This window comes from Hibiscus syriacus, unplaced genomic scaffold (genome assembly GCF_006381635.1).
Source record: "Hibiscus syriacus cultivar Baekdansim isolate YM2019G1 unplaced genomic scaffold, ASM638163v2 tig00005459_pilon, whole genome shotgun sequence".
Lineage (NCBI taxonomy): Eukaryota > Viridiplantae > Streptophyta > Magnoliopsida > Malvales > Malvaceae > Hibiscus > Hibiscus syriacus.
In genome coordinates, this window is record NW_024062058.1 from 69,237 (window position 1) to 87,115 (window position 17,879).

At 33.2% G+C, this 17,879-nt stretch overlaps 1 protein-coding gene across 1 annotated transcript; it reads left to right on the forward strand.

Annotated features, from left to right (window-relative positions):
• The first annotated feature begins 15,299 nt into the window (after nucleotides 1-15,299).
• On the forward strand, nucleotides 15,300-17,637 carry LOC120199486 (beta-amyrin 11-oxidase-like). The gene is made up of 7 exons (XM_039200542.1): nucleotides 15,300-15,571; nucleotides 15,657-16,134; nucleotides 16,235-16,582; nucleotides 16,671-16,749; nucleotides 16,837-16,943; nucleotides 17,042-17,163; nucleotides 17,416-17,637. Exons 1-7 carry the CDS (start codon nucleotides 15,339-15,341, stop codon nucleotides 17,507-17,509), a joined length of 1,461 nt encoding a protein of 486 aa, XP_039056473.1. The 5' UTR covers nucleotides 15,300-15,338; the 3' UTR covers nucleotides 17,510-17,637.
• Nucleotides 17,638-17,879: the final 242 nt, after the last annotated feature.

A 17,879-nucleotide genomic window follows, 5' to 3' on the forward strand; every position in this document is an offset into this window, starting at 1 on the left:
AAAAACGCATGATTGTGTGTAATAAGATGCTCTTTCAATAGAGAAAGAAATTTTAAAAAAGATAGATCGTGTGTCCTTTTCTTAATAATCTGTAGTGTCAATGATTTATATATTTTTAATATAAAATTAAAAAATAGATTGTTAATTTTATTTCTTTTTGAGGCCACAAACTAAAGGATCGAGTCGATGAAGATTCAATCTTAAATGATGAGTTAATTATATACTAAAGATGTTGGATCTAAATTTGAAGCATCATATATATCATCAAAGGGTACATATGGGTCTTCCAGAAGAAACTCAGAGTGTATCCAGAAGTACAAGACAAGGGTAGTCGTCAAAGGATTCACTCAAAAATTCAGTATAGACCTATTCGATACCTACTCTCCCGTAGCAATGATCTCAACGATCTGTGCATTATTTGCACTAACCTCTATTCACAAGTCACAACTACATCAAATGGATGTAAAGACTGTATTTCTGAATGAAGATCTAGATGAGGAGATCTATATAGAGCAACGCCTTGATTTTGAGGCGCATGGTACGGAAGGCAAAATGTGTAGGCTCAAAAAGTCTCTTCATGGCCTCAAACAGGATCCTAAATAATGGTACGAGAAATTTCACAAAATTATCCTTAATTTTGGTTTTGTTGTGAATCATTCGGATGCATACTCGTATTCGAGGATGTTTGGTGTTGATATCGTCATCATAAGTTTATATGTTGATGACATGTTGATTTTCAATACTAACATCGAGTCTATTAACAAAATAAAAGATTTTTTGTCTACTAAGTTTGAGATGACTGATTTGGGAGAAGTCGACATAATCTTAAGAGTCAAAGCTACCAAAACTGAAAAAGGATTTTCTTTAAATCAAGCTCATTATAGTTAAAAAGTGTTAAAGAAATTTGACAGTTTTGACGTCATCCCTGTTCGAACTCCTTATGACTCAAGCATACATCTCTTTAAAAATAAAGGAAATAACATTTCCCAAACAGAATATGTTAAAATAATTGGGTGCATGATGTTTTTAATGAACTATACTCAACCTGATATTGTCTAAGCTGTGAGCAAACTTAGTAGATATACTCACAACCCAAGTGGTGAACATTGGGTCGCTCTTCGTCTCTTACTTAAGTACCTTAAGGGTATGATGGATTAGAGAGTTGAGTTTGTTGGCTATTTTGCGGTGTTAGAAGGATATTGTGATGCCAGTTGGGTTTCTGATAATGATGAAGTAAGCTCGATGAGTAGGTATATTTTTACTTTAGGTGGAGCAACGATCTCGTGAAAATCTGCAAAACAAACTTGTATAGCTCGTTCCACTATGGAGTCAGAGTTTATAGCTCTTGACTCAGATGGGCAAGAAGCTGAATGGCTCAGAAATTTATTAGCTGAAATTCCATTATGATGAAGACCGACTCTTCCAGTTTCCTTACTGTCTTATTCACAAGCTGCGATTAGTGTGGCTAAGAACCAACCTTACAATGGTAAGAAGAGACACATTTTCATAAGGCATGAATCTGTTAGACACTTGATAAGGAATGGAGTACTCTCTTTAGAGTATGTGAAGTCGGAAAGGAACCTAGTAGATCCGCTAAGTCGGAAACTGGTCCCAGATTCATCAAGGAGGATGGGTTTAAAGCCCATTGTTTGAGGAATTCATGGTGGATACCCAACTTAGTTATCTAAGTTCAATGTGATTAAACGAAAGCATGGAAAGACTCATAGTGTACATTTCCCTACCTATCCCTATGAAGAACAATGTGCATGCCCAGATTGAGCTTAATTGCTCTTAATAAATTCATAGCCCAGACTTTAGGTGGTCTTAGTGAGAAAGACTTGATGAATTTACCGACTTTGGTTGAATATCTATTCTTAATAAGTTCATAACCAAGAGTTGAGTGAGTAGTCCTAATTGAGAACGACAAAATGAACTTACCGCTAGATAGGTTGAGTTTTATGAAAACTCCTAAAGAATTTGAATCCAAAAGTTTGGATGATTCTAGTGAGAAGGACATATCGAATTCACCGATTAATGAGGTTGAATATTTGTTCTTAATGAACTCTTATCCTAGAATTTCGTTGGTTTGTTTTATAACGAACTTGAAAAAATTTACCATAACCTATTATGAGGTTGAGCTATTTTAGAAGCTCTTAATTATTTCATAGCCCGGTTTAAGGGTGGTTTATGTTATGATAAACTTGATGAAATAACCTACGTAAGTGAGAAGGATTAGCCACCTTCTCTGAAAAACGTTTGGGACGTTTTTCTAGTACACTTACTAAAATTCTGAGGCAAGATGGCCAAATATACACTTGTGTATATATCTTACACATCGAGGACTTCGGTGGATGAATGGGTTAGTTATGTGTTATGAGTTTACCCCTATCTTAGAAAGTTCAAGACTAGCTTCACTTATCTAAGAGAATGATTGCTCATCATCACTATGTACTAGTTCAAGATACACGTTCACTATTGCTTAAGCAACTAGCTCCGCTGTTGCTCTTCTAAGAAGATTATATTTCGAGTTTCAGAAGAATTCTTTCACATTAGAGGGGGAATGTTGGTAACGTGAAATATAATATCCCACATTGAGTGGGAAATACCGCTGGTTTGGGTATTTATAGTGTGCATTCTTCCCTCCCTTGTTGAGTGATAAAGAATAAAGGGCAATTTCGCGCACCGCCGCTGTTTCTGTCCGTTTGTCTCGTCTCGTCTCATCTCGTGCATGTGGTTGTGGTTCATGGCAATACGTGTCTTCAACACGTCCGCGCGGATTCTATCTTTTTAGAGAAAATTCGTAAGGAATTGTCTGAGCATAAAAGAAATGTGAAAGAATTGATTTAATATTTATAGGTTGCAGTGGTCTGGGTGATTTAAATTTCAGAGAGTAACAAGTGATTAATTAGCTGTTAAAACATTTTGATTTCTGAAAATTAAATCTATAACAGCCAATTTCTTGAATCAAGTGTGTGAAACGTTGGTGAACCTGAACGAGTATCAGGCTATGTTCCAAATTATTTTTTAAGTCGGTTACAGAGTAAATGCAAGAGTTATAAATATAAATGCATGAGTTACAAACGGCTGGATTTTAAATTTTTGAACCTGGACTGAATTAAGGCCAAGTTCACTCGTTGTGATAACAACTTCCAGACAGAATTAATTCATAAATTAATTAGAAATAATTACGATGCACGTTGGACCATTTTGCCCCTGACGTACAACCTATAAATAGAGAAGTATTGCTAGCTTCTCAACTCATCAATTCACTCAAAAATCTTTAAACTCTCTAAAAGCTTTCTAAGCTTCTTACTATTTTCGGTGATCAGAGGAGCAATACCATCGAAGTCCACTCTGGTTTTGGGTGTACGAAATCTCGAAGAGTTCGTGTTAACCTTGGGGGACAATTCGCCTGAAGCAGCGATTATACACATCGGGACGAATTTGTTTCTAAGATAGAGGTTTCCACCATGACACAGTTTCAGTTGGTTCGATCATTCTTTATCATTTATTTATCCTGTCAGTGGTAACGTGTGAATTTTGCGGTATTCAATTCCAACATTATTTTAATTTTTAATTTTCATATCGAACATGAAATATCATTTTTTATCTTATATCTCATTTAATTTTTTATTTAGCCCTTAAATTAATTTGAGAAAAGAACATATTAAGGGATCCATCTTTTTCTAGCTTTGCACTTTAGCAACCAACTTTTTATTCTTTTTATTTTAGTCACTAATCGGAATGTTTGAGATATAAGTCATTAATTGAATGAAGCCATAAGTGAATTTGGTCTATTCTCTTACTAAATCATTAGGGATAAAATTACTAAATGCAACATTTAGGTGAATGGGACTAATAACAAAGTGATACATTGGCAATGATAGTAATCCAACATTTGTGATTGATGATCTCGTGAATAAGGTTCATATAGGTAATAACAAATCATTTGTTGATTTGTTGACTGTTGTAAAATTCTGTCATTCATATTATGTAAATAATGTTAAAACTACAAAGATGATGAGGACTAGGGACACACTTAATCAAATCAATATCTTTTTTAAGTGGTGAATTAATATACATAATACACTTGGTGGTTGTGGGTAGAGGTGTTGATGTTAAACGGTCGGTTAACCGTTATAATAACTATGTGGTTTTTCTAACCGTAACATAATCATTAAAAAATAGTTAACCGCTAATGGTTAACCGTTATTAACGGTTCGGCTACAGGTTAACCTATTACAATTATTTGTCAAAATATTTTCATAATTCATAATAAAAAAGTGTAGCACTTAACACATACTTACACCGGTGTAAGTATGCACATCTCCCGATACCTTAGGACCTAACAATAAACACATAATTATATTGGTGTAAGTTTGTTTCTATATTTTCAAAGAAATAAAAAGTAAAAAATATATATTAAGTTATTTGTATACAAATTTTATTAAAAATATATATATTATAAATAATATAAAATTATATTAAGTTATCTGTGTAAAAATATAATAAATTAGAATATAATTATAAAATTAATTTATTAACAGTTAACCAACAAAATTCGTAACTGTATCCTTAACGGTTAATTATTATTTTTAACAGTTCGATTAACTAAAACCGTTTAATATTAATGGTTCAATTAATTAACATGTTAAATGTTTTGAATGTGAAAAAAAGTGAGAAAGAATAAACACGAGCTAAGCGAACTCGATGGTAAAAGAATTATTGTTACTCTTTGAGTTTTCGAGTTTGAGCATTATAGATGTCAAAATGTAAAAGTTCAATGTCAAATGATTAAGAGTATTAATCAAATATATATTAAATTATACTTACCCCAAATTAATAACAAAATTGAAAGAAGAAAAAACAATGCACAACTATCAACAAACTAAAGAACGAAAAATTAAATGCGAGTTGAGCGGTTTATTTAATACACCCAAATTTATTCTTCTCCTTATAATTCATATTTGACCTTGAAGCTTCAGTCAAGAAAATTCCTTGAATGCATTTGGGGTGATGGCTAATGGAAGTATGATTTGTATATATATATAAAGTCAACCTGATTAAAGTACGAGCTATCCTTTAATATTCCTACAAATCCAACACATAAGAATATTGAATCAACACATTCCACGAAATTTCATACAATATAAAACATACTAAAAAAAACAGTAAGACGATTGACGACGGGGTTTCAATGGAGGGAAGCGTTAAGGTAAGGACGACCCCAAAGTATTCAGTTCTTACAGGTCCGCGCAACGCAGAACCCATTGTCTGCTAACCAAATTTGAAAGAAACAGCAGCAGACCCAGTAATTTAGAATATGACTACTTAACAAAGACGCTAAACTTTGATTATTTATTTTTCCTACTTTTCATGTCTCGATCAATGTTGAATTGCTGGTTGCAGTAAACCCTCGACGCTATACATGCATGTCAAAATGTCATGAAATCCAAGGCCTTAAAATGATAATGACACGAAAATAACTAATGGTTCATCACCAACTTGAATTTGAGTTTAAAAAATTATTTTTAGGGTAAAGTACACAAATGATCCCCATTATAGGGTGTTGTTTTTTTAAGTCATTGACTATTAAAAGTTACGAAATGGTCACCTGACTATTCATATGTTCTAAACTCATCATTTTTCGTTAAAAATATTATAGTCGTCTAAGCTGAACATTAACATATTAGCTGAGATGTGATAGTCTTTTGAGATTCATGGATTAAATTTTATCATATCCTAGTCAATAAGTTAATGTCCAACTTAAAATAAAGTAAATTTGCAAGCTTATAACCAAAAAGATGTTTTCGACGTAAACGTGTTTAAATTAAAAAATAAACTTATGATCCATCTAAATATATAAATGAGGATAATGGAACATTTTTGCTCAAATTAATTGAAAGATGTATAACAACCTTGCACTCTAAAAGTACACTCATGACTCTCTTCGTCTAAATAGAAAAAGGAGAACTACATAAGCGTTAAAATAAATCACTAAAGACAATGTTATAGATCCCTCTAGAGATAATTGAAATTACAATCGAAGTATTGAAATTCATAAAATTGAAAATGGTAACTCTGCCCAAATAAGATAATGTGAACTGTGTAATTCCTTCATGGAAGAATAGTTGATATTAGTGTCATAGATCCTTCCACTCGAATACCTTAGTTTGAGCCACAAACCAATAACCATCGCGAACCCTTGCATTCAGGGATGGACCGAGGGTTGCTGAGGATGCGATCGCACGCCTATTTAAATTTCCTTATATTTTAGATTTTATCTTTGTATTTTCTATTGATTACCTAATTTCGCACCTCCTAAAATTTTATAACTTCACATCCCCTAAAATTTTAAATATAACTTCGTAAATTCGCACCTCTGACATAAATTTCTATGTTCGTCCATGCTTGTATTGTTCATTAGTGTTTAAATTATACATTATTTTATGATTAATTACTCATTGATTAGATAATTTTAGTTGTTAACTTAGGCCTTTTCATTCATTTTCGATGTAGGACATTGAATTCCAGAAATTATACTAAGAACAACGAAATCGTGCAACTTTTGATTTTTCTGGATTCATGGCAGGATTAGTGGGCACGACTTGGGACATGACACACCCGACATGGCATCTAGTCTGCAGCTGACATGGCGATGATGTGTCGACTGATGTGATGATGATGTGGCAGGTGATGTGGCACCCAATCAATAGCTTCTAGAAGACCCAATCAACAGCTTCTAGAAGATTCGATCAGCAGTGGCGTGGAGAATGAGATTTAGCCAAATTTTAATTCTAAATTAGGATTTATCTTGATTTTATTTATAGGAATTATCTTTAGGAATTATCGTTTGTTTTGAATGTTATTTTCTAGATCTTTTGAGGACTATAAATACCCTAGTGGGGTAAGCCTCTAAGCATCGATTTTCATTCAGAATTCATTCAACTCTTACTTCTTTCTTTCTTTAGATTTATAAAAGTTTTTATTTTCCTTTTATTTTTCAAGTTACTTTATTTTTATTTCAAAATGCTAAGTATGATTTATACCATGCTTAGCTAAGTTTTCTATAGCCAAGGGTTAGAGCAGTGACTCGATTCTAAGTCGTGAGAATCGAAAAACCCTTCATACCCTAAAGGGTTACATTTTCAGTTTTCGGAAATCAAGGAACGGTAATCGACCATCCTTTTATAATTAAGGCGATTTCATTTCAAAAAGTGCACGTTGGAATTGAATTTCGATTTCAATTAATATTTGAGAAGAAGGATCGGCCTATGGCACATTCGACTTCCCGGGAACAATTTAGCGGCGGTCCGCTATGGGGAACTGAAATCGGGTCAGATTCTCAGTAGAGACAATAGAATCTGAGTTGGGTTTTTTCCATAATTTAAAAACGTTGAATTAATAAGTGATTGTCGCTATTAACTCACAAAGAGTTAAGATCTGAAAATTTTATTTTAGATTCTCAATCATTTGAGAGAAAAACAAGTTACAAGGGTTGGGCCCTATAAACTGTAACCAGTATAAGCTCGAAGGTAAAATCCTATTCAATGATCGATTAAAATCGAGACAAAAGCTTTAGTCCAAGGCTGATTTTTACCAATTGAATTTTATTTCTTAATTTACTATTTTATTTTATTTCAATCATTTTATTACTTCACTTCAACTCTCTAAAATCTCCCATCTAATTTCTTTTACAAATCACGCGTGAAGCAAGCTCAAAAGCGAGGACATCGTCAAACTCCTAGTCCTTGTGGATCGACCCTTACTCTCACTACCCTACCTATTCTTATTTATTTTGTTGAGATTAAAGCTATTTATTTTGACATTATAACGACAGTGTGTCAATTGTTCATCAACATTTTTCAATTTTTTTTCTTTGGATATTAAGAAACGAATTTGATTTGAAAATTCTGATTTAAATTTTGCCACTCAAATGTAGAATTTGAAATTCCTATTGCAAGTGAAAAATTAAAAAAGCATATTTCTATTCTTTTGTAATTCTACATTGTTATAAGCAGCCTTGTTTGATATAGAATATATACATGTATGCGTTTCTTATAATAATATATACAACGTATATCTCAGTTTAGTAATTTTATTTATTGTGTGGAATCATATCTGCTTTTTGTGTTGGAATGCAAATATAGATATTATCTACTTGTATAAATTTTTGCACGTTAGTATCTTTTATGTAAATTTTATGTGGGCATTCCTATCATATTAGTTTTTACTGCGTCATGAATATTTTGTGAAATATAAAGCTGAAAATGATACTTTATTAAACCAAAGACAATGACATTATATAGCCTTACAGGAGAAACAAAGAAACAACAGAAGCAAGCTAGAAACTAGGAAACAAACTCCACACTACGTAAAACAGACTCCACTACATAATCAGCTATAAACTAGGAAACAGACTCCACTACGTAAAACAGACTCCACTATATAATCTCCTAAATACTCGTAGATGACTTATTCAACTAAGACAAATTCAAACTCCAACATACCCTCCCTTAAGCTTAACTCTCCTGAATTCAGCTTACTTCAGACAAGTTAACAATTCCAAGTAATGCTCTTAGTTTCTCGAACTGCTCCAGCTTCAACGGCTTCGTAAAGATATCCGCAACTTGGTTTTCTGTTGCACAATACTCCAACTTAACAGTCTCGCCATTCACCAGCTCTCTGAGATAATGAAACCTTACTTCGATATGCTTACTTTTCCCGTGAAGGACTAGATGCTTGGACAAAGCAATCGTCGAACTGTTGTCACAATGAATGACGGTTGCAGACTCTTCTTCAGCTCCAATCTTCTCTAAGATCCTTCTAATCCACACACATTGACAATAACAAAACGCAGCAGCAATATATTCGGCCTCAGTGGTGGAAAGGGCGACAACAGGCTGCTTTTTCGATGCCCAAAAAATCGCACTAGACCCTATCAAAAACACACAGCCCGTTGTGCTTCTCCGATCATCCAAATCGCCGGCGTAGTCGCTATCCATGAATGCCATAAGTCTCGTACTGCTGCTTTCACTTCTCCTGTAGAAGATTCCAAATTCGATTGTACCTTTTAAGTATCTTAAGATCCTCTTTGCAGCAAGCCAATGAGACATCCTTGGATTTGCCATGAATCGACTTATGAGACATACTCCATACATTAAATTCGGCCTGGTCACTGTTAGATACATAAGACTCCCAACCAATCGCTTGAACATAGTTTCATCCACCTTCTCGCCATTCTCATCTTTTGTGAGCTTCGTTCCCGGCACAATTGGATTTTTAACAACATTGCTTTCTTCCATTCCAAACCTTGCAAAAACTTCACGAGCATACCGTTTTGACAAATAAAAATCCCGTTAACACTCTGTTGCACCTCTACACCAAGAAAATGTTTCATTTTTCCAAAATCTGACATCTCAAATTCCATCATCATCGATTTCTTAAACTCATCACATAGCTCTATCAATTCCAGTGAATATTATGTCATCAACATACAAGCTGACAATGAGAATTTTACCTCCTTTTGTCTTGGTAAATATGGTAGGCTCGCTCGGACACCTCTCAAACTCCTCATCCAAGAAATATCCTTCAATACGGCTGTACCAAGCTCTCGGGTTTGTTTGAGCCCATACAATGCCTTCCTCAGCTTGTACACTTTCTCTGAAAATGTTTATATCATAGTATTTGGTTAAATTATAAGTTATGTCTTATAAAATCTTAAGATTCACGGAATAATCTCTGAATATATACCTAAAATCATAATATTCCAAAATTTATATGGTGAGTAGTTAGTGCGAGGGCGATTGCGGGGTAGGTGGATGTGGAGTTGATAAAGTCTCAAACCCATCACCTAGCTTCTACCACGACGGGTATGAATTTTTACATCTACAATCGCCCACTACCTACTAGACTTATACTCATCCCCACCCTAATTACAGGTACGATACAAAATCCACGAAATTGTATCTATATGTCATCCCTAGTTATAGGTTCCTAATTTATAGGAGGTGGATACCGCCTTAACAAATTTCCATGTTTGAAATAAATTCAAAGTTGAAGGGAAAATTAGAGTTAATTACATCGTATGACCCAAATTATAACTATCATTTTAAATTGGTCCTTAAACTTTTAAATATTTATTTTCATCCCTAAACTATGACTTTCATTCTAAATTAGTCTTTAACCTTTTGAACATTCTAATTTCATCCCTAAACTATAACCCTCTTTCTAAATTGATCCCCAAACTCTTGAATATTCTAATTTCATCCTCAAATTCATTCAGATATGTAATTAGTTCCAACCATAATTTAACTTAAATTTTATATTTTCGACATATAATAATATAACTTGACCTAACAATTTTATTAGCAATAAATATAATTAGTATATACATATAGTTTAGGACATCGGGTTTATTTCTTGTGAAAAGAGTAAGTGGAAGAAGATCATACATGATAAAAGTAAAATTAAAGGTATAAACTGGATGAGCGAACGCATACATAAAAAAATAAAAGAAGGTGTGCAAGAGACAATAAAAAGTGAGAACATTACAAAGAAACATATCATCTATGCAATTGGAGAAAATTGTTTCTTTTTCAACCAACTTTAACACAAGTTTTTTCTAGAGGTGCTTTTTTTATTTGTTTATTTGAGGACTTTTTTTTGGTTGCCCTCCCATTCCAAGGCTTCATCCTGATTAATCTGGATCAACTCGGGTCGCACACCTAATTTTGGTGGGTGAATTTCCTAGTATGGATTTTCTGCATACACAATAATTCGAATATGAAACTTTACTTAAGCGGTATCAAGCTACTTACCACTTGAACCAATCCGTTGGTTATTTGAGGACTTTGTAGAATCATTAAGAGGAGCTTAGTTAAATTTTTCCACTTACGATAAAGATTCTTTCTTGTTTAATATGCATCAATCTTTCATATTCCATGTTTGGAGTTAAATCATTTTGAGGATGGGGAATGGTGTGAGCACCAAGCCCAAATTTATGATCGTGGACGTGATGGGCTTACCTTTCCACAAGCCCAATAATGAAGTCAAAATAATTCAAGTTCAAATTGAACATGTTGGTAAAAACTAAAGGCTTGCAAACTTATTTGAAGGATAAAGAATATCTAGAAATCTAGTCATGGTCTAGCTTATTTGGGTTATATTTACAAGCTTAAAGGATCCAAATGCTGATAGAAATGGACCACATACAATCAAGAAAGGCTAATTAAAATGGGCAAATTTGGCCCAATACCGTAGGTGGATTAATTATTTAGCCCAATACGATATCAATTTTTTTTATTTTGAAAAGTATGACATTTGCTACAATTACTTGAAACTTGTCACGTGAGCATGACGAGTTCCAATAAAATATATTTTTTTATTAAAACTTATCTCTCTAACATGAAAAAATCTAATAAAAATTATATTTTATTAGAACTCGCCATTTTGACGTGATGAGTTTGAATAAAAAATATCATTTAGATAAACTCATAAAATAGGGGTGACGAGTTTGTTCTGTACTATAACATTTACCGTAGATCCCAAATTAATTTTAAAGATGATTTAACTTATTAATTTTTTTACCTACATTATCTATTGGAAAGAAAAAAAACCATTAAAATGATATCAGGCTCAACGTACAATGTACGTGGTTCAAAAGAAATTATCTATATCAAAAGTGGACATGTTTGATAGATGGGTGGTCTATCCTGTTCAAACCACAATTGGGCGGAAGGATTTTCTCCACTGAGCTTGGTAACAGGTTTTTAAAGTTGACTCGACTCTCTTCGCTTTAAAAATATCACATATTATAAAAATTTAAATTTAAATCAAATTATGAAATAAAATTCTAAAGTAATTTATAATTTGCAATACCAATCATGTCTACATAAATTTATATAGCGCGAGTCGCAAAATTAAACCCCAATTCCAAGATAGAGGTATATTTCTTTTCCACTCATCTCTTCCACCAATACCGAAACACCGACCGCCCCCCTTTTCCCCCTTTCTTTTAGTCAATGATCTAAATGAAACCAGACCACTTCCTATCTTCTAGATCTCACCAAACCATTCAGTCTTGTCCCAATTTCAATTTTAGTTTGTCTTATTTTGAAAACTGCCCTACAACATTTGATCACCTGAATGTAAACACTTCAATAAATTAGACCGTTTCAACATCAATTTTTATTTGTAATGTTACAACTATTCAGTCACGTCCATGAATTATTTATGAGTAATTACCCAGGAAATTTATAGACTTTAATCATATATTAATAAAATGTTAACAAGTGTCCTTTCTTGGATTGATGAAATTTGAACTAAGAACACAAATGTATATATCTGTTATGGAATATTGTTTGAGATAAAAAAAAATATTCAACCACCGGAGAGTGCAATAATTTAAGAGAATCAAGAGGCTGCCAGTCCAACACGAGACTTCATATTTAACATTCTTCAACTAAAACTCATTGAAAATTATTTCCAAGGAATCTCACGATTAAAAAACATATTTTTAGGAGTTACTGAAAAATACTCCCTTTGTCTTAATCAATGTGTCTATCATTGAATATCAAAAAGTTAAATTTTTTAAAATTTTGACCATTATTATTTTAAATATTTTAAATAATTAAATTTTGTAAAATATATATTTAAAAACTACTTGGTTAAAGATTTAAAATATATTTTTTCATATTTTTACTAATAATAAAATTTAAATAATGATGAGTCAAAATTAAAAAAATTGACCCAAAAAGTAAACAGTTAGCAGATTTAACGAGTAATCAAAATCTTAAATTTGATTGTTTTGAATGTGAAAATAATAGGAGACTTTGGAAGGCGACACAAATTGATCAAGAAATCTTGTAAAAGAATAATAATAATAATAATAATAAATAATAATAATAATAATAATAATAATAAAATTATAATTTAATTCATTTAAATGTTGATATCTTAGAAATCGCCATGGTTTCCCAATGAATTCCAAGAAGAATATTATTATGCTAAAGTTTAACATCCAATAAATTGAATAAAAAATAAAAAAAAATTAGAAATTTGTTGTAACTGATATGATAAGTTCAAATAAAATATTTTTTTTAAAAAAATATTGAAAGAACATGACAAATTTTAAAATCATTGTAATAGATATAATGGCAAAATTTTTATGATAATGGTCTGGAAATAAATTACTCGAATAATGGTGAATGAAAATTATTTGCTCGAGTAATATATTTACTGGACCAAGGTGTGACGCAAGGATCCCGATGTGTCTTTGATTGAAATGTGAGGAGACGTCATGACTGCCCTGTGTCTCCCCTCCATACACACATCTCTCCCTCCATACAGACATCTCCCCCTACATACACACCGGTCTAATTTTATTATTCTTACACCTAAATCTGGGAAGAATATTCTTTGAAACATAAATTAGATAAAGATTAATTATGAAAAACATTATAATAAAATTAAAAAGAAAAACAAACGAAGTACAATAGGGGGAGTCGTATTACAGTCCTGACGTCCCTCCACGCTTCAATCGAAGACGCAGTGAGGTCCCTGCATCACATCGTAGTCCTGTACTAAATCCATTATTCGAGTAAATAATCCCGATTTACCATTATTCAAGCACTTTTTTTACCATTATCGTAAAAAATTTACCAAAGTACCATAGATCTAATAAAAATGATGTCTTGTATTTCTCTAATATTTTTAAGTGGGGACATTATTTCCCTAAAAAGCCAGGAGAATAGTTCAAACTTGTTTTATTGAAGGGGTAGGTGATCTCAATTAAATTAAAACTATCATTTTTCAACCGAAACTCTTAAGTCACCTGCTATAAAAAATCGTTTCTTTTAATTGAGTGAAGTTCATTAGAATGAAGAGAGAAAAAAAATGCACAACGATCAACAAACCAATGAACGGAAAATTAAATGCGAGTCAAGCGGTTTGATTAATACACACAAATATATTCTTCACCTTACAATTCATATTTGACTTTGAAGCTTCAGTCAATAAAACATCTTGAATACATGTGGAATGATGGCTAAGGAAGTATGGTTAGTGTGTGTATATATATATTTATATATAAAGTCAACCTAATTAACGTAGTGTAAACCAGTGAATTTTTTTAATTAATCATTGATATCTGATTTATTGACCGATTAATTCAGATCAGATTTTACAAAGGTCCATTACGAGAGTAATCCTCCCAATCCGTAAAAATCTAGTGTCTCATCTTATTAGATCAACCGGTTATTATTGGTGTGTGAAGTGTCTTTTAATATTCCTACAAATCCAACACTTATGAAAATAGGATCAACAAGGTGCACTCCATCACTTCAACGATATTTCATACAATAGGAAAATAAAAAAGTAAAATTTATCAGTTAGACGATTGACGACGGCGTTTCAATGGAGGGTAGCGTTAAGGTAAGGACGACCCCAAAGTCTTCAGTTCTTACAGGTCCACGCAAAGCAGAACCCATTGTCTGCTAATCAAATTTTAAAGAAATAGCAGCAGACCCAATAGTTTAGAATATTTATATTTCCTACTTTTCAGGTCTCGGTCAATGTTGAATTGCTGGTTGCAGTAATCCCACGACACTATACCTGCATGTTAAAAGAATCAGCCTGGATGCTTACCTTAGAGTAATCCCAAAATCAGTCTCGCGGTCTATAAACTTGTGACTTAATACATGAGAACAACATTTAGGTCAGGATTCATACAATGGCCAGTCGGGAAACATGCATAGAGGAAAAGAAAAGATAAGAAAAGAATAAATGAATTCTTATAATATATATATATATATATATATATATATCACAACGAATATCCCAATTCAATAATTTTATTAATTATTGATTCAATTTATAAAAAAAATTAAAAAAATAAACTATAAATTGTATAATACAAAAATATTATCCCGGTGTCGGTATGATTTTTTTTTAATCTCATCACCAACGCTTCGGATAATTACTCACAACAGACGCAACAGTTCGAATTTATAAAATCAAAAAATAACAATATTTCATTTAATCAAATGAACAATATTTTTTTAATCACAAAGACAACTTAATGGGTTTATAATATAAAAAAATACTTTTAAAAATTAAACTATAACTTAAATAATATAAAAATTATTATTCCATGTCTCATCACCAATGCTTCGGATAATTACTCATAATAGAATGCATATAAAAATTACATAAACATAAAATAAAAACATTGACTATTCTAGAGAACAATATACGTACAGCGATTTGTGTCTATAAAAGGAAGCACGTTCGAACCCGAAAATGTGTATCGAGAGGCAAAAAGAGAGAGGAAAAATAAAATGGGGCTAGAATTGCTGAGTTCAATCCTGGCAGTTGTGGCTGCAACATATGTTATTGTGTTTGGTTTCTTAAAAAATATAAATGAATGGTACTATGTTACTAGGTTGGGGAAGAAGAAAAACACCCTGCCTCCTGGTGATATGGGATGGCCCTTCATCGGCCACATCTATTCCTTCTTCAAAGCTTTCAATTCCCAGGACCCAGACACCTTCATCACCGACTTGATTAAAAGGTTATTTATAAGCTTCTTAATCGTCTCTTCTTTTTCATCCTTGAAATGCTTGTCGTCTGACGTGCAAGGGAATTTGTGGTTGCAGGCATGGGAAAACAGGCATTTACAAAACCCATTTGTTTGGGAGTCCAACCATCATAGTCTGCAGTCCGGAGCTCTGCCGCAAGGCATTGGCCGATGAACACGTTCTGTTCGGCTACCCTTCATCGGCAAAACAACTAGCGGGGAAGAAATCGCTGTATGGAATTACAGCCACGGAGCACAGGCGTTTGCGTAAGATAGCGATGAATCCCATCAATGGAGACGAAGCACTAGCCTCCCATATCGAGCTTATCGAAGGGATTGTGACCAGCTCATTGGAAGAGCTTTCCTCCATGAAAGGACCCTCCAATTTCTTCTATGAGATGAGGAAGATCACTTTCAAGGTTATCGCACACATTGTGTTGGGCACCACTGAAGAGTCGGTTCTTTCGTCACTGGTTAAATGTTACAACGACTTGTTCCCCGGCATTGTTTCCGTGCCCGTTAATATCCCTGGTTTTGTGTTCCATCGAGCACTTAAGGTGAATTAATTTCGTCTATCCTATCAATTGTGAACTTTTGTTTTCATCAGATATAAGACGAGCTCTGATTACATATACCAAACTTTGATATGTTCATTAGGCCAGAAAAATGCTGCTCAAGATATTTAAAGACAAAGTAGCAGAAAGAAGAGCCAAAAGTAAGGAGCCCGACTCCAAGAAAGAAATGATTGATTATTTCATGGAAGCAGAATACGACAATGGTGAAAAACTGGATGATGAGCATCTCATGGATTTGTTGCTGATATTCTTGTTCGCCGGTCACGAAACCGCGGCTCACACTGCAATGTGGGCAACCATCTACCTCCATCACCATCCTGAAATGTTGCAAAAAGCAAAGGAAGAACAGCAGGGGGTCATAAAGAGAAGGCCATCTTCCCAGAATGGCCTGACCCTCACTGAAATCAAGCAGATGGTCTATCTGCCCAAGGTTCGTTGTCTTATAATTAACTCAGATGGTCGACAGCACTATATGTAGTACGTAACAAATTAACCGTGCTGCGTTTGATTCCTTGCAGGTGATTGATGAGTCGATGAGAAGAGCCAATTTCGCCTTCACGCTGTTTCGTCAGGTTGAAACTGATGTTAACCTTAATGGTTAGTTTCTAAACTTTGTTTCTTCGTTTTTCTCGAAAATACTTTCAATGTTTGTCTCAAAGAATAAAGGGTTCCTTTGATTTACAGGTTATACCATACCTAATGGATGGAAAGTTTTGGTTTGGAGTAGGGCTATTCATATGGATCCTACCATTTATCCAAACCCAAAAGAGTTTCTTCCTTCGAGATGGGAGGTCAGTAAAACAAATAAATATACCAAATTCATATATGAAGAGGACTTTGCTTCACATATACCAAGGAATGATGTTAATTGACACTCACCTAAATGCAGAACCCTGGATTGAAGGAGAAAAATTTCATTCCCTTTGGAGGAGGGAGCAGATTCTGCCCTGGTTCTGAGCTAGGCAAACTGGAGGTCTCCATTTTCCTCCACTATTTCCTCCTCAATTACAAGTAAGTTCTTATTCTCTCTGTTTTTTTTTTCATGCCTATTACAAGTAAACAATTACTTTGAATTCTAAAAGAAATTGCAAAAGTCTTCCCACAATAAATATCCAAAGAAAAAAAAAACATGCATCAGCGTGCAGAACCATGATCACCCTGAAAATTTTAAAGTAATATATATTTTTATTCATCTAGAATTTTAGACATTCGTCTTTCACTTACCCTCAACACTCATAACTTTAATTCATTTATATTCTGCAGGCTTGAAGAGATAAACACAAATGTACCGACTATCACCCTACCATTGACACGTCCGGCAGATAACTGTCTCGCAAGAATCGTTAAGCTTCCATAATCATGTCGACTGGAATTAAATTGTTACTTTCCCTTCTTCACCTTATTTCTACCTAAAAACACATGATTGTGTGTAATAAGATGCTCTTTCAATAGAGAAAGAAATTTTAAAAAAGATAGATCGTGTGTCCTTTTCTTAATAATCTGTAGTGTCAATGATTTATATTTTTAATATAAAATTAAAAAATAGATTGTTAATTTTATTTCTTTTTGAGGCCACAAACTAAAGGATCGAGTCGATGAAGATTCAATCTTACACCACCTAAAGAAAAATGATGAGTTAATTATATATACTAAAGAAGTTGGATCTAAATTTGAAGCATCATATATTCATCATCATATATATCATCAAAGGGTACATATGGGTCTTC

What these genes read in the sequence shown, in the direction of transcription:
- LOC120199486 (XM_039200542.1), top strand. Translation starts at nt 15,339, where the DNA reads ATGGGGCTAGAATTGCTGAGTTCAATCCTGGCAGTTGTGGCTGCAACA. An exon ending in TGTTCCATCGAGCACTTAAG is followed by an intron (nt 16,135 to 16,234) that starts GTGAATTAATTT and finishes TATGTTCATTAG; the next exon opens with GCCAGAAAAATGCTGCTCAA. An exon ending in TATTTCCTCCTCAATTACAA is followed by an intron (nt 17,164 to 17,415) that starts GTAAGTTCTTAT and finishes TATATTCTGCAG; the next exon opens with GCTTGAAGAGATAAACACAA.